General features: G+C 37.3%; 1 protein-coding gene across 2 annotated transcripts in view; it reads right to left on the minus strand.

Moving 5' to 3' along the window:
- CFAP52 (cilia and flagella associated protein 52) overlaps positions 1 to 18,252 on the minus strand; it is a 47,213-nt gene that overhangs the window by 25,022 nt on the left and 3,939 nt on the right. For both annotated transcript variants that reach the window (XM_079134364.1, XM_079134365.1), the window contains exons 2-6: positions 12,381 to 12,580; positions 11,855 to 11,991; positions 8,062 to 8,190; positions 4,990 to 5,089; positions 3,574 to 3,690 (exon numbers count right to left, since the gene is read on the minus strand). In XM_079134364.1, the coding sequence (XP_078990490.1) occupies positions 3,574 to 3,690; positions 4,990 to 5,089; positions 8,062 to 8,190; positions 11,855 to 11,991; positions 12,381 to 12,580 (683 nt within the window). The remainder of the gene's footprint in view (positions 1 to 3,573; positions 3,691 to 4,989; positions 5,090 to 8,061; positions 8,191 to 11,854; positions 11,992 to 12,380; positions 12,581 to 18,252) is intronic.

An 18,252-nucleotide genomic window follows, 5' to 3' on the forward strand; every position in this document is an offset into this window, starting at 1 on the left:
CTCTCTTGCTGTTTTGCTCTTGTATCCTCTTCTTCTTCTGCCTTCCCCCATGGGATGATGAAGCACACTGTCCCTTGCCAGATGCCATGCTAAGCTCTTGAACTTTCCAGCCTCCAGAACCATGAGTCAAATAAACTTCTATCATTTATAAATTACCTAGTATCAGGTATTCTGTTATAGTCACACAAAATGACTGAGACAATTTACCAATAATAGATTTTAAAATATTCAACAGTAATATAGCTAGAGAATCTATAGGCTTGTTTCTTAATGAAGTTTGATTACTATAAACAAGTTACTTTCAAGTTACTCTAAACTGAATTTTGCCCATTCTGGCTCACAAGTCATTCTACTGTGTGTGAGAAGAGAAACTAAGACTCAAGAATATAAAGGCAGGGACTAGAATTATATGCTTTATGAGATGTGTCCTTTGCAAATATTTTCCTCCCACTCTATGACTTGACTTTTCATTCTTTTTTTTTTTTTTTTTCTTTTTCTTTTTCTTTTTCTTGGGCAATGCTGGGGATTAAACTCAAAACTTCACACATGCTAGGCAAGCACTTTATCACTGAGCCACATCTCCAGCCCCTTCATTCTCTTCACAGTATTTTTTCAGAGCTGAATTTTTATTTTAATCAAGACTATTTTATGAATTCTTTCTTTCATGGATTGTACCTTAGGTGTATCTAAAGAGTCATCACTAAACCTTAGGTCATCTGGATTTTCTCCAATGTTATCTTCTAGGATGTTTTTGTTGTTGTTTGTTTGGTTTGGTTTTTGTAATAATGGAGACTGAACCCAGGACCCTGTGAATTCTAGGTAAGTGCTCTGCAGCCGAGCCATACCTTCAGCCCTTTTTATTTTATTTTGTGACAGTTTCTGGCTAAGTTGCTGAGGCTGGCCTTGAACTTGCAATCCTCCTGCCTCAGTCTCCTGAATAGCTGGAATTACAGAAGCATGTGCCACCATGTCTAATCATCTTCTAAGAGTTTTATATTTTATATTTAGGTCTTGGGGTCGATTTTCAGTTAATTTTTATCAAGGATATAAGGTCTATGTTTAGTTTTTTATTTGTTTGTTTCACATGTGAATATCCACTTGTTTGGGCATTTATTACCTTTGACCCTCTGTCAAAGATCACTCGAGTATATTTATGCAGGTCTATTTCTGAGCTATTTTGATACATTATTTGTGTCTATTCATTGACCAAAACTAGTTTTCTGGTAAATCTTGAAGTTGAGTAGTGTCAGTCCTCCAACTTTATTCTTCTTTAGTATTGTGCTGCTTTTGAGGGTGTTTTCTGTATATAAACTTTGGAATCTTGTTCGTCAATGTCCATGAGACAATTTGTTGGGATTTTGATTGCAATTACATTGAATCTATAGATCAAGTTGGAAGAAATGACATCTTGACAATATTGAGTCTATCCATGAACATGAAATATTTCTCTAAAACGTAGTTTTTGATTATTTTCATTGGAGTTTCATTTGATTTCTCTGTAGATCTTGTAAAACATGCATTGTTATTATCCTCATTGTTGTCATCATCTTCATTCATTTTAGTGCTTTATACCTAACAGGTTAAATTTAAACCAACCCAAGTAATTAATTAATTAATTTCACTACTGGAGATTGAACCCTGGGGCACTTTACCACTGAGCTACATCCCCACCCCTTTTTTAAAAAAAAATTTTATTTTGAGACAGGGTCTTACTAAGTTGGTTAGAGTCTCACTGAGGCTGGTTTTGAACTCACGATCCTTCTGCCTCAGCCTCCCAAGCCACTGGGATTACAGATATGCAGATATGCACCACCATGTCTGGCCATCCTCAGTCATTTTTATGTTTTATTTTGAGACAGGGTCTCACTAAGCCACTGAGGCTGACCTTGAACTTGTGATCTTCCAAACTCAGCTTCCCAAGTCACTGGGATTACAGGTATGTGCCACTGTGCTGGATTTCATTCCAATTCTTTGCCTTTCTAACCATAAAGCAAACCTTGAAGTAGTGTTTCAAAAGGGATAACTGTCCAAGATCACCTGATATTCAAACCCAAAGTCTTCAATTGCACTTCTTACACCTTCCCTTCAAAAGCATTATTTTCTTACTGTCTGTGTAAAAGGTATCTTGAAATCACTGCTTTTGTGAAATTGATCATCAGACCTGAATGGTCAGGAATGAAAGCGTCACTAGGAGACCTACATGCTAAATGTTTGAGGGACACAAAGACAGCCAGGATCCTTTCTGGAGAGGCACTCCGTTCCCAGATGCTGGCAGGCAAAAGAGTATCCAGACCAAGTTTTCAAGTAGTGTCCTTGGAGGTATTTCAGGTGTTGAAACTGGCAGGGTTCTAGGACTTGCCTTTCTTTAACTTGATCTGTTTTGCTCTTAAAATAATTAGAAAAATATCTAGCTACACTTTGATCTCCTGTGGAATTATTGCTACCTCTATACCTATTCTCTACCTATTCTAGAGCTTTTCTCCATTTTTTTGGATCACTTTAAAGACTTGAATTTTAAATGATTATATGATTAAAAAAATAACTCTGACATTTTCCCAGGAGCACAGTGCAATATTTCAAAGTTTCTTGAGAATATCTGCACAGTGGAGAGGATCTTAGTAAGCTTAGTTAGAACCATCTGTTCTGTTATCAGAAATGAGATAGGCAGGTGTAGAACTTAGGACAAACTTTTAAATTCAATTTAGTAGAAACAGCCCTTGGAACTTTCTGAGGGTGCTGGGAATAGCAGCCTTTATTATGTAAAATCATTGTTTGATGGTAGAGTTTATATTTTGTTTAAATACCAACATTGTTCAGTGGACTTCTGACCAGAATTGTTAGGAAATCTGAAAATATCAACCATGGATTATTTCTAGGTCTCATTCATGACTCAGAATGTCAGCTAAGTCTAAAATAAAATTCAATATAAAGTTATTAGAATAGAAAAGGGAACATATACATATATACATATACATATATAGATACCTGTATGTGTGTGTTTCTTATTGATCAAAGACACTTTTTTTTTTTTTTTTTTTTTTTTACATATAGCAACTGGGCTAGAACCAATGTACTTTAGGGAGGTGAGAAAAGAAATGGTACCAATTTCCTAATCAAGGGCGCCGAGTCAAGTCTTTATACTGAAAAATAACCAGATGCCAGGTACTCTGGTGCATGCCTGTAATCCTAGTAATTTAGGAGGCTGAGATAGGAGGAGCTCAAGTTTGAGACCAGCCTCAGTAACTTAGAGAGACACTGTCTCAAATTAAAAAATAAAAAAAGGACTGGTGATGTAATTCAATGGTTAAAGTGTCCCTGGGTTCAATCTCCAGTACTAAAGAGAAAGAAAGGTGAAGGAGATGGGGAAAGAGAAGAAGGAGAAAAAAGAAAGAAAAATAACCAGAGATAAGGACTTAGAGAATTAGCCAGTGAACTTGGCAAATGTAAGTGTGGCCTTGGGTATGTAACTGACTTTTTATTTTTTTCTACAGACTCTTTCCTAGTGAAAGTCTGTGTTGCTAGGAGAGTGAGGGAAATGACAGGGCAGAGCAAAACGTGTTGGTCTCTACTCACTAAACTGTACTTGTCTTTCACAGGTCCAGTGTCTGCCAGAAGTTTGGTCCTGGGGTTCATTTTTAGAATATCTCCAGTTGTGGTGCCAAGGTAGAAAAAACTGTCATCATCAGCCATCTGAGAAGAGAGAAAACATAACCTGAATACCTGTTTCCTCAGTGATCCTTGAGTCCCTGATAAGGACAGGGGTGAGCTTCCCCTAAGACTCCATGAAGACTTCTGAAGATGCTCATGGCTACTTCTACTTCCCCAGACTCAAAGATGGTAGGTAAATATAGCTCCAAGAGGAGCAGAATCAAGGCCAAACACAGACCTGGCAGAAATACCAGGTTCCAATTAGCCTGTGTCTTTCACTTGATGTCTACTTGGGTCTGATGTTAACAAGCACACCCTGTCAGTCCTGACTTCTCAGATGCCTTCAAAAAGCTCCTAGGACGAAGGTGGGTTTCACCAGAGGATATGCATTTGCTTCATTCCTTATTTTCCAAAGAATATATTCATAAAATGACTATGAATTAAATAAGAGGAATAAGTCAATAGAGAATGAGGTTATATGCATGAATTATGAATCCAGACTGAAAACATATTGCCAGGCACAGTGGTGCATACATGTAACTCCAGCTACTTGGGAAGCTGAGGTGGAAGGATCACAAGTTCAAGGTCAGCCTCAGCAATTGAGCTAGAGCATCAGCAATTTAGTGAGACCCTCTCTCTAAATTAAAAGTTAAAAAATGGGTTGAGGATATGACTCAGTGGTAGAGTGCCCCTGGGTTAAATCCCCAGTATAATAATCAAAATTAAAAAATGAAAAAATAAAAATAAAAGTGGTTGGGGATGTAGTTCAGTGGTGAAGGACCCTTGGCTTTATCAGTATTGGGGAAAAATTAATCATTCTCTTTATGGTAGAGAATTATATTTTAACAATAAATTTTACTATCAGGAATCATACTTCCAGTGGCAAAAATAGCTTTGATGACATAGAGATACATTGTAGGCTCTGAGCACCACCTGGCTACACTGCTTCCATTAGAGCCATGTTCCTTCCTGGTGAAGTAGGTATTGGGCATCTGATGACAGCCTGTAAAACTGAAGTGAGCTTATAATCACAGAGACTTGGGAGGCTGAGTCACAGGATCGCAAGTTCAAGGCCAGCCTCAGCAACTTAGCAAGGCTCTAAGTGACTTGGCAAGACCCTGTCTCAAGATAAAAATAAAAAGGGATGGGGATATAGCTCAGGAATAAGGTACCCCTGGGTTCGATACCTAGTGCTGCAAATAAATAAGTAAAACTGACATTCCATATGTTACAATTTACTTCCTATCCCCAGGCCAACATGCACACACACCCCTTGGCTGGTACTATTAACAGGAACTTGTAGTAATAGTTGCTTAAAATAATACTTGAAGTAATACTTACTGTAATACTCATGGCTATTCTTTTCATCTGTCCTGTTTGGCACTCAGTGGGCCAGATTTTTCTGTTTGGGAGATCCAGTTCCCATACTCGAATTGTCCCACTAATAAACAAAAATCACAATCAAACAGATATTCATTTAATCACTTTCTCATCTCTTTTATGTTTTCTGTATTCTCTTGAAGGAGAAGCTGAAGGGAAGAGAACATTTCTGAGGGTTTTTTTTTTTATGGTCTAGTGCTGTAATTAAGATCTTTCACTCAATCCTCACAACAACCCTAAGAGGTAGATTTTCTGATCTCTCCAAATCATCTCTCCAAATGAGAGAATGCAGAGTTTGTACACAGCAGAGCGAGAACTCATGCCCAGTTGTCACTCACTTTGAAGAGCATTCTCTGGCTTCTATTCTGAAAACAAACACACCTAAGCAAGGAAGGAAATGCACAGAAAAAACCAGTTTGTTAAGTTTCTTACCCTCTTTTTCTTTTTCCTTTTTTGCTGTTTAAATATATAATTTGTTTTCCCCTTCCTGTCTTTTAATTGGCAAGTAAAAATTGTATACATCATGATAAATAGACACTGTATACATATACACACATCGTGGAATGGCAAAATTAAGGTTTTAAAAATAGGTATTGCCTCATATACTTTGTCTCTTTGTGGTGAGAATGCTGAAAATTTGTTTGCCATGTTCAATGTACTATTTCACATATACTACATAAATATATTGATATGTATATTGTAAATATAAATTATGTGTGTATATATATTAACTGTAGTCACCATAATGCACACAATCTGAGTACCCCATCGGAAGATAAACGGATAAAGAAAATATAGTATAATATAGTATATACACAAGAGAATATTCAGTCTTAAGAAATCCCATCATTTGTGAAAGTGTGGATAAACCTGGAAAGACATTATGCTAAGTGAAGTAAGACAGTCACAGAAGGACAAGTACTGCCCAATCTCACTCAAGTGGAATCTAGAAAAGTGGAACACATAGGAACAGAGACTGACATGGTGGTTACCAGAGGCTAGGGTAAGAGGAGACACTTGTTTGGGACACCAAATTTCAATTAGAGAGAAAGAATAAATTAAGGTATTGAGCTGTAAAAAAATTTTTAAGGGAATTATTTTAGTATAGACAGTCCTGTCTCCAAGGAAGGAGAAATGAGAATAAGCAACTGAAAGTTAAAGTTAGCAGCTAACACAGTACTTGATATATGGTTGGTATGTAATCATTGTGTGTTGAGTTAATCTGAATAATTGTTTTAAAATGTCAAGGTCAACATCATAAAGACTTCAGCTAATACCTCAAGGCAGACAAGATTAATTAAAAATTTATCAAGTTCAAGTTTTTTAAAATTTTTTATCTTTTGGCCTCCAAAATGACATTAAGTGCTCAAAAACTATTTTAAATGTATTTTCCAAGTTAAAATAAGAGCTTTTCCATGGCCCTAATGGTACATAGCATTTGGATACTGAAATCCTGGAATGTTTAGGGGATAATATGATGGAATACACAAAATCAGAACTGTGATAGAGAACCTAGGTATACATGGGCCATGACGGAAACCTTATTTGAAAATGTTAACTTTCTCAGTAACTAGTGTCACATGAAATTGAAGCAGAGTTGGAATACAGATTGTTCTAAAAATATTCTTATTGGTATAAAATTCCAATTTTGACTTCCGGTGAACATTGCCCATGGACCTTAGAATGGATCAAAGCCTTCTGCATAAGCAGCCACTAAGGAACAAAAGCACTCCATAAAACAAAGTGTAGTCAATCCACTTTGTGAACCCAAAGGGCGCTGGGTCATCTGTGGCTTCAGAAGATAGAGGAGGGCATGGCTAGTTGATCTTGCCTTAGAGCACTGTCCTCATGATTGTTTGACAGGGGCTGATGTTCATAGGCCAGCAAGTTTCACAGCCTCTCAATGAATCTTTCCTCATAACTAGCCATGGGATAAATGTAGGCAGTATGTCACAAAGTGGGGACAGGAAACAGTGCAGATGTAGAGCAGCATAGATTCTTTACTCTGGCTGGAAAAGTAACCACTGTGTATACCTTTCACAGAAGGGAGATGAAGATAACAACATATACTTCAACCCTACGTTTTCAGATTTCTCACCTTTGAACTGGTACATGACATAAAAAGGAATGCTGGTGTACATGTTTAACCTTCCCTCAAACTCCATACAGGGCTCTGATTGTCCATCTGCAATTAATTTATTTTGTTAGATGCAGGCCTCTGTTCAGATGTTCAACTTGGTCACCGTAAGTTGCTTAAAACTGATCCCACTGGGAATTATGTCATATGGCTAATAATCCAAACATTTGAAACTTCCTGGCACAGTTTGTTTGCAAAATATCATTTCATGAGCAGGTGGTAAGAAACACCAACCAGTAAGTGAATCTGTGCAATTGTGCAAATTATTTTGTGAGCACAGATTGGAAATAATTTGTTTTCAACAACAAAAAAGAACCTGAGCCAGGTGTGGTGGTGCGTGCCCGTAATTTCAAAGACTTGGGAGGCTGAGGCAGGAGGATCACAAAGTTGAGGCCAGTCTCAGCAACTTACAGAGACCCTTGTCTCAAAATAAAAAATAAAAAGGCAGGGAATAATATTGGCCAAGTTATATCGCTATATTGTGTGCATGTATGACTACGTAACAACAAATCCCGCCTTTTTGTACAACTATCATGCACCAATAAAAAAATGGAAAAAAAATGAAATCAATAAATCAATAGGGCCAGAGATGTAGCTTAGTGGTAAAGCATCCCTGGGTTCAAATCCCAGTACCAAAATAAATAAATAAATGAACTTGAGATGAGTTTAGCAGCTCAGTGGACTCTTTCAGTAGGAGTCACAGAATTTTCATATTTCAAATGGTATTCAGCTAAAAGTCCTTCAACTTCCAGTGACTCTGAAAGCTCTGAAAATTATAATGTAAGGTGTTTGTCCAGAACTAAAGACATGGTCCCCTAAACTGGAATAGCCACATTTCCCATGCAAACAAATTGTAGTAATTTATGACTTCTGAAACTCAGACTGTGGAGACGTACTTTCCAGCAGTAATGAACATCTCATCCCGGCACCTGGAGAACACCACAGTGGTGGCATTCCCAACGTTGAGGCCAGCTGCAGGACTGCCACAGATGGCATCTCTCTGGGCTATGCTCCAAACCACCACACTGCCAAAACAAGCAGGAAAGGAATATCAGAGAACATCCCACTTTCAAAATAAGAAAACAAGTATTTCAGTGGCTCTAGAGAGAAAAAGCAAAACAGGTTACTAACAAAGGAACAAAAACAAGTCTCTAAAGCCCCAGACATTTCGTCTCTCTCACTGGATATGAGAAGACAAATAGTGAAACTTCCCAAGCATTGAAGGCAAATGATTATTTGGCTAGAAATCAGTGAGCCCATCAAAGTCCGATGCTAAAATAAAGACATTTTCAAACACAAAAGCATAAAAATTTAGTTCCATTTATCTCATGTAAAATTTTTTCCTTGAAGAAATATTCCAGCAGCGGTTAAGAGGATGACCTAATAAAGTGTTCTCAAACTTAAACATGCATCAGAATCAGAAAGACAAGATACTTACCCCATCTGATTATCCCACACCATACACATGGATCAAATTATCACACTGTATCCATACATTTGTTAAATTAAATAATAATTTTTAAAATAATTATTGATGACAACTGCCAGGTCCCTCTCCCTGGAGGGGAATTTAGGAGATCTGGGGTGGAACCTGAAAGTTTGCTTTACTCACAAGTCCCAGCTGATGCAGATGCTGCTGGTCTGGGGATCACACTTTGCTTTAGGGTAACATTTCCTTCTTTCCTGGTACAATCATACAACTTAGTCCTAAACTGAATAATGTTTGGATAAGAGTACCAAGACTGTTGGGGAAACATATCATGCTAAATGTTTGAATCAAAATATTTAAAGCAAAAGAATGTAAATGTTACAAACCTTGTTAATGTAAAAACAGGCCTATCTAAACTGTCCTCATTATCTACATACAGAATGTATTATTACAGGTAGTGGGGCAAAAGCTACAAATTCTTCTTTTTTCATAGTGGGAAATTGAGAGGTAAACCACTTAAAAGGTTAAAATGATAACTAGACAATAAACAACAACAAAAATTAAGACTTCACATTCAAGAGAAATGAAAACATATGTCCACAAAAAAATCTCGTGCATGTGCTGGGTATATTGGTGCATACCTGTAATCCCAGCTACCTGGGAGGCTGAGGCAGAAGGATTAGAGTTCAAGACCAGCCTGAGCAATTAGCTAGAACTTGTCTCAAAAAAAAACAAAACAAAAATAAAACCCCAAAAATAAAACAAAAAACTTTTACATGAATGTTCATAGGCATCATTAATAATAATCACTTAAAAGTGGAAATGGGTCCCAGAGACTTGCCTGAGGCAAGAGGATCACAAATTTGAGGCCAGCCTCAGAAACTTAGTGAAACCCTGAGCAACTTAATGAGACTCTGTCTCAAAATAAAAATAAACACACAGATAAAACGAGTTGGGGATGCAGCTCAGTGATAAAGCACCCCTGGGTTCAATCCCCCACTCAAAAACAAATCGGGAAATGGTGGCTGGGAGCTCACTCACAGAACATGTTGTTAGCATGCACCAGGCCCTATGTTCAACCTTAGCACCCAAACAAACAAAACGAAAACAAAAAACTAACAACAAAACAAAAACAAAAGGCCCAGAGGTTTATCAACTACATTAACCATTGCATGGATAAAGAAAATAGTGGTAGCTACACAATATTATTTGAATATTATTTGAATATAACAAAAAAATGAATATATATGCTAATATATCCTACAAATGGATGGACCTTGAAAGCATTACACTTAGTGAAAGCAATCAGCCAGAAAAGGCCACATATTGTATACTTCCATTTATGTGACATGTCCAGAATAGGTAGGCAAATATACAGAGGCAGAAAGTAGATGAGTGTTTGCCTTGAGTGGGAGAGAGGAGAGATGGGGAGTGATTGCTAATGGGCTATTGGAGTGCTTTTTGGGGTGCTGTTGAAAATGTTCTAAAATTAATTTTAATGATGGTTATAAACCATACATACACTAAAAACCACTCTATTAAACACTTTGTATAAATTTTATAATATATGAAATATATCTCAGAAAACTGTGAAAAATGCAAGAGTCTCATGGTGCAAGTACATGTGGAGTGGCGCTGGAATCATACTTTTGAATCTCGGAACCTTTTGTATAGGAGGGCAATATGTTTTATACACCTAGGCCAGGTATAGCTTTAATTTTTCAGAAGCAAATTTAAGATTTAAAAGTAAGTAAATGGCACCAACATAGTGAGTTGGCCAAATAAATTTTGGCACATCTGCACAATGGACTTGTGTGTAGTCATTGCAAAGAGCCATATATGTGTCTGTGTGTACATACATAGAGCTGTCCTTGGTGTGAGCTGCATTAAAACACGGGTAGTATGATAGCATTGATACAAACATTTCATAAATAGACTATAAGACATAAAAGGTAAATGCAAACTGTAGAGTGTCCACTACAGTTCATAGCATCCCTTTCATTTCTCCCCCTTTGTGTAGAATCCAGGTGACTTGGGTAGAATGGACCCCCTCCCACAGGTTCAAGGTGATCCTTGGTTGTCCAAAACCAGTCATCAGAACACCATCTTCCTCCCCACAGGGACTAACCAGGGGTAGGCATATTGTATTTTACTAGCAGGGCACACATTCATTGGCTTCTCAATGTTCCCCAATTTTCTGTGAGCAAGTTTTAGATAGCCTAAGGTCAAGCTTAAAATTACAAGGAGAATAACAGTTCTTCCAGGTTAACCTTGGCGAAGGGGCCTTTTTTCTTCCCAGAGACCTACTTCTCTGGCAGGGGTAAGAGGAGGGCTGGCCAACCAGTCAAGCTCCAAGAATGTCCATGGGTAGGATGCAGGCATCAGAATTTTTACAATCTCCCCAGGTGATTCCAGTGTGCAACCAAGGGAGGTAAGAACTGTGTGTGTGTGTGTGTGTGTGTGTGTGTGTGTGTGTGGTACTGGGAGAACCCAGGAGCATTCTACCTCTGAATTACACCCTACACGTTTTTTTTCTTCTTCTTTCTTTCTTTCTTTTTATTTATTTATTTATTCATTCTTTATTTCTTTATTTATTTATTTATTTCTTTATTTATTTATTTATTTATTTATTTATTTATTTATTGTTCACCCCAGACCTTTTAAAAGAAATTATTTTAAGACAGGATCTCATTAAGTCGCTGAGGTTAGTCTCAAACTTGCAATCCTCCTCCCTCAGCCTCCCAAGTTGCTGGGATTACAGGCATGTGCCCAGCTCTGAGGTGAGAATGTTAGAGATGATTTCTGGATATGTTCCTCATAAAAGACAGTCAAATGGGGATAGTCCAGGGATGGTGTGACCACTTACTAGCAACCACTAAAGGAGAGAAAATCACGAAAAGTTTGTTGATTTTCTATATATTAAGAGAACTGTCAGTAGATAACCATACATAAACACTAACTTCCTTTATAACAAACCCATCAAGCTCAAACAAGGAAATACTGTATACGTAAAAGCACATAGGGCTGGAGTTGTGGCTCAGTGGTAGAGTGCTTGCCCAGCACGTGTGAGGCACTGGGTTAGATGTTCAGTAACAACATATAAATAAATAAATAAAATAAAAGGTCCATCAACAACTTAAAAAAAAGTGTATGGAAGTATTAGTAGCTGGGTCAACAGACAAAATTGCTGGGACAGGAGGCTTGAAACCTCTGGAAATATACCTGGTAGAAAATAAATGTGAATAGGTCCAGTTCTTTACCTTCCGTCATCTGGGCCTCCCAGTGACACCAAGTACAGGTCATTTGGTGAAAAGGCCAAAGCTTCAATTTTGCCCTTGTGAAGTGATAGCCGAGCAATCAACTCCCTTTTCTTATAATCCCACAAAATGATATCTGCCTGTGGGCAAGAATACGCTGTTAGAGAAAAGGCTTTAAAAGAATTTGAGGAGATAGCAACCCTTCCTGGTGAGGAATAATCAGGAATGACACTTTTCTAGAAATTAGAAAATATTTTATAAGCACGCCAGAGAGCAACAGAATGGGAACAGTTTTTAAAGCAGGGTCTTTTTTGTTCCTGACCATTATCAGTCATGAGCTATGACATCTGGTGTAAAGACATCATTCCTTTCCTCTCAGCCTGCTGGAAGGGAAATGGGTTTAAAGAGAGGTCCAGAAGGAAGAACAAAGGACAAAGTCCAGGGCAGCACAGAACTGAGGACCTGGAGTGGCATTTCGAGGGAGGCATCCTCTAAGTACATCGACAGGAATTGTTTTCAATCTACTTACTTTGAACCCCATGAATGTGACTTGTCCAGAGGCAATATAATCTCCACTCTTGGAGATAGTCAAACAGGAGACATTGTTTCCATGGCCATGTAGGAATCTCTGCTCATGAGTATTTATTGCTTGAATGAGGACTGTGCAACCCAGGGGATAAACCAGATGCTCCTGGTCAGGATGGCATTCGAGACCAGTAGGAACATGTCCTAAAAGACAGAGATTAAGAATAATTATAATTAGGTGCAAAAGTACTTATTTTTTTTTTTAAACTAGAATACAAAAGACAACACTTTTAGAATGACCCTTAGTTCAATGAAAATAAGTAAGGGACAACAGGTAATTTCATTTCACAAACAAGAAGGCTGATCTTACTAAAATGCAGGTTCTCCAGGTCTAAGGTAGGAATGAGATTCTGCATTTTTTAGTTTTGAAGTAAATAAAATAAATGGAACCCACGGGTGCTCTTACACTGAACTACATCTCCAGCCCTTTGTGGTTTTTATGTTGAGACAAATTCTTGCTAAATTGCTGAGGCTGACCTCAATCTTGTGATCCTCCTGCCTTAGTCTCCTGAGTCACTGGGATTATAGCATGAGATACCATGCCCAGCTGAGATGCTGCACTTCATATAATCTCCGAAGGGATGCTGATGCTGGTCAAGAAGCTTCATCATGTTGGACAGGAAGGCCCTAGGGTCAATTCTTGTAATACTGAGAAGCAGGAGTGCATGGAGCAGGGCAGTGTGTTTGGGTAAGAGCATAGGTATACGAAGAATGTGAATCCCATACCTCAAACAAGATTTTGGCAAAGACAAAGCACAATGTCTTCCAGGTTCATCTTCGTTTTTGCAAATGGCATGATTTCTTCTTTTAAAGACTGAATAATACTAAAATGTATGTGTGTGCGTATTTCACATTTTCTTTATCTGTTCATCTGTTGATAGACACTTAGGCTATGTCCATTATCTTGATCATTGCAAATAATGCTACAATGAACATGGGGGTGCAGATATATTATCAAGATAACTGATTTCAGTCAGGCACAGTGGTTCATGCCTGTAACACAGTGGCTCAGGAGGCTGACACAAGAGGATTTCGAGTTCAAAGCCAGCCTCAACAACTTAGCACGGCCCTAAGCAACTCAGGGAGACCTTGTCTCTAAATAAAAATATAAAAAAAGGGCTGGGGATGTGGCTCAGAGGTTAAGTGCCTTTGGGTTCAATCCGTCATACTGAAAGAAGAAAAATAAAAGATACTGATTTCATTTCCTTTGAATGTATACAGAATTGGGGTTGCTAGATCGTAAGGTAGTTCTATTTTTGATTTTTTGAGGCTCCTCCATGCTCTTTTCCATAATGGCTGTTGCTATTTACATTCCCACCAACAGTGTACAAAGGTTCTCTTTTCTCCACATCCTCACCAACACTTGGTATCCTTTGCCTTTTTGATAATAGCTATTCTAACAGATGTGAGGTGACATCTCCTTGTGGTTTTGATTTGCTTTTCTCTGATGATTAGTGATGTTGAGCACCTCTTTATATACTTGTGTGTCATTTGTATGTCTTTCGATAACTGTCTAGTCAGGTCCATAGCCCAATTTTTTAAATGACCATAGAGAACATTATGCTAAATGAAATAAATCAGACATAGACAGACACATACTAAATTATCTCCCTTATTTTTGGAACTGAAAAAAGCTGAACTCATAGAAGCAGAGATTAGAAAATGGGGAAAAGGGGAAGATACCTGTTAAAGGGTACAGAGGTTCAGTTACATGAGATGAGTAAGTTCTGGAGAGCTAATGTACAGCCTGGGGACTACAGTTAATGACACCACATTGCTTACTTGCTGAAAGCCATTGATCTTCAGAGTTCTTAATCCCAAAATAAAAAACAGCAACTACAGGACATGATATGTTAACAAGCTTGACTGTGGGAATCACTTCATGATGCATACATACATCAAAACATCATGCTGTATATTTTAAACTTATACAATTTTATTCACCTAGTATACCTCAAAAAAACTGGAAAAAAATTAAAATTCTGTTTCTGATAACAAGGTGCTCTGAAGACGTTTGGGTACTTTCACAGTGAGACCTCTTCCTTCAGGCAGCTCCCGCCCTCCAAATATCTGCTAAGAACCATCTCAACAATGACAAACCTTTGTAATACATTTTAACATGCAATAGTAATAGCTTGTCACTCATTTTAGGCCAATTTTTTTTGGTTATTTTAGAATAAAAATTTAAAGTCAACTTGAGTAGCTAAAATAATGATTACATTTTAGTGACATGGTATTAAATGTATAGAGTAAGAAAAATAATTTTATAACAATAATATTACACACACACACTACACACATATCCTTTGTAGAAACAAAGATGTTTAAGTCTCCTTTTATATACCTCAGTAGCATTTTCAATTTCTCTTCATACAATCTCACAACATTTACTGTTACATTTATTACTGGTTATTTTTAAATCTTTGTTGTTGCTGCTATTTCATTCCACGTCAAAAGAGCCAAAAATATTTATTATAGTCTTCTGGGCTTTTAAAAAAATCTTCAATTGACACATAACAAATTGTACATATTTATGGGAATCCAGCATGATATTTCAATACATATATATAAAATGTTTAATGATCAGATCAGGTAAATGAGTTATCTATCACTTTAGACACATATTATTTCTTTGTAATGGGGATGTTCAAAATCTTCTCTACTAGCTATTTTGAAATATTCAATTAATTGTTGTCCACCATAGCTACTGCAATGTGCTATATGTAGGACATCAGAAGCACCTGTTAGCCATTGCCTCGCCATCCCTCCTTCTCCCACACCCTTCCCGGACTCTGGTAACTGCTATTCCATTTTCTACTTCTTTGAAAGAAACTTCTTAGCTTCTGCATGTAAGTGAGAACATGTGTTTTTTGTCTTTCTGTGGCCAACTTACTTCACTTAACATAATGTTCGCCAGCATTCTCATTTTCAAATGATTCCTCTTTCATATTAACTCCTTCTGGAATTAATTTTGTTGTATTGTGTGATTCTCATAGCTATATAGATTTTTTGTTGTTGTCGTTCAAACAGCCAAATGCAGGTTTTGGTTGTTTGTTTGTTTTTTGGTATGGAGGACTGAACCATAATTATGACATTATATATAATAATCTATATATATAATATATATATAAAATGTAGTTCTTGAATAAATGATTCCTTTCATTTTAATTGTGAGCATTCTTTTTTTTTTCTTTTTTCTTTAAATGAAGTAAGTTCTTATAAAACTAAGGTTTGGTCGGGCATGGTGATGCACACCTGTAATCCCAGTCACTTGTGAAGCTGAGGCAAGGGGATCATGAGTTCAAAGTCAGGCCCTAACCAACTTAGGGAGACTCTGTCTCTAAATAAAAAATAAAAAGGAAATGGCTCAATGGTTAAGTGACCCTGGGTTCAATCCCCAGTACCAAAACAACATCAACAAAACAAAACTGAGGTTTATGCCTTTCTGGGTGTTCTATTCCTACTTAAAACATGTTATTATTTTTGTAATTGTAGGTTTCTTATAAACAATCATATGGCTATCCAGATGGAAAAAATAAAATTAGATTCCTATCTCACACCATATACAAATAATACCTTCCAGGTAGACCAAAGACATAAATATGAAAATAAGACTTAATATTTAACACAGATGTAGGACATGACTTTTTAACCACGTACAAAAATAGCAAACCTAATGAAAAGGTTGATATATTTATCCAGTTATGTTAACATTTTCTAATTACAAAAGACAAAATTAAAAGAAAAACTCTATCCAGGAGAAGATTTGTAATGTATATAATAGACAAAGTATCATTGCCATAATATATGAAAAACTTCTACAAATCAGTAAGAAAAAACCAAACTTTCCAACGGAAAAATGAACAAAGTATATAAAAGGGCACTTTATGGTGAAGGAAAATTCAAAATCAAGTAGACGTTGAAAAGATGTTCAACTTGCAAGTAAGCAGAGAAATATAAATTTTATCCTAAATACCATGTCATATCCACCATAATGTCCACAATTAAAAAGGTTGACAGTACCAGGCATTGGTGATGGTGTGAAACTAAGGTAACACTTATACATTTGCTCGATGGGAGAGTAAATTGGAAGAATTGCTCTGGAAAACGGCGTGTTTATATTGATGATGGCTGAATATGTACATGCCCAGGACTACTCTTAGGTACATAACCTTCCCAGAAATGACCTTAACATGTAGGTGTGTGTGTCTTCATAGTTATATATTTTTGTACTTAATAGTTAGGATTCTTGATTATATCAAGAAGAGTGAACTCTGTCCAAATGCAGAAAAAAGAAAAGAAAAGAAAAAGAAACAAAAATAGTGGGAGGAATACAATAGCTCACGATTGATAGGAAGTATAGAAAAATCATACTTGAAAATTAGCAGGACTATAAAGAAAAGCAGGACCAAGCAATATAAACTAAGGAACACACGTTTCACATTGCTCAAAAATTCAATGTAACATTCAACTCCCACAGTACTCTGTGCTCTCCATTACTCCCTTGAGAGGGGAAGTTCTGAATGGGAAAATCTGATTGGCTGAGCTTGTTATGTACTATCTTCCTAAATTGGTTGTTTTCAACAGGAATATCTGCCTCTTAGGCTCTCATCAAAGACGAAAAGAACAGCGAGGCACAGGGGCAATTTGGCAATTTGAGAAGTAACAATGTCACTGTCTTAATAGCGTTTTAAATTTTCTGGGTAAAGACAATTTATATTTCTTATATTTATGTTTCTTTGCCCATTATCAATTTTAGTCACAAATATAGTAATATTTTAGACAGTAAATATTTTAGGCTCTTTGGGCTATATGGCCTTTGTGGCAGCTAGTGCTAGTGTAGTGTAAAAGCAGCCACAGAAAACACATGAACAAGTGGGCATGCCAATAAAACTTTATTTATAAAACAGACAGTAGCCCATAGGTTTTAGTTTGCATTCTCTTTTGTTGTTGATGCTATTTTTAGTTTGTAAGAGCTCTTTGAATAACAAAAATTATTTATCCCAGTCAATTGATAAAACTGACCATATTCTTAATAACCGTAACTTTATAAAATGTTTTCATATTCAACTCAGCTATATTTGGTTTCCTTATGTGTTAGTCAGCTTTTTGTGTCTGTGACCAAAATACTCAACAAGAATAACTTAGAGGAGAATTTATTTTGACTCAAGCATCATAGGGTCAGTCCATGCTTTGGGCCAAGTTCATTGCTCTGGGCCCAAGGTGAGGCAGGACATCATGGCAGAGAGTGTGGAGGAGGAGCAGTGCAGCCATCATGGCTGGCCAGGAAGCAGAGAGAGGGATGGGGGAAGGGGCCACCGGAAGATGCACCCTTCAGGGCACTCCCTCAGTGGCCTATCGCCTTTAGCCATGCCCCACCTGCCTTCAGTTACCACCCAGGCTAGGATGGGCTGATTACAGCTCTCACTATCTAATCATGTCACGTCTGAACATTACTGTATTAACATAAGAGCTTTGGCGGGACATAAACATTATACCTAGATGAGGTCAAGTACATTTATATGTTTGCACCTTCAAGTTCAATTTCAAATTTAAGAATATAACCCTACCATGAGTTCCAGTTCATGATAAAAGGGGCCTTGCTTTTACTTCTGATTTGCATCCCCATGACATCTAATCTTAATTATCTGGCATTTAAGCCCTCTGGAATCTACCCCCAGGTGCTCTTTCCTGGGTTATCCTGCCAGTGCCTGACCCTGAAGCTTCACCAAACTATTTGCCATTCCATAAACAGGCCCCATACTTTTCCTTCTTTGCTTCCCTGTTCCTGCTACTTGGGATGGTTTGCCCCTCAA

Source organism: Sciurus vulgaris, assembly GCF_902686455.1.
Source record: "Sciurus vulgaris genome assembly, chromosome: 3".
In the NCBI taxonomy this organism is placed as follows: Eukaryota; Metazoa; Chordata; class Mammalia; order Rodentia; family Sciuridae; genus Sciurus; species Sciurus vulgaris.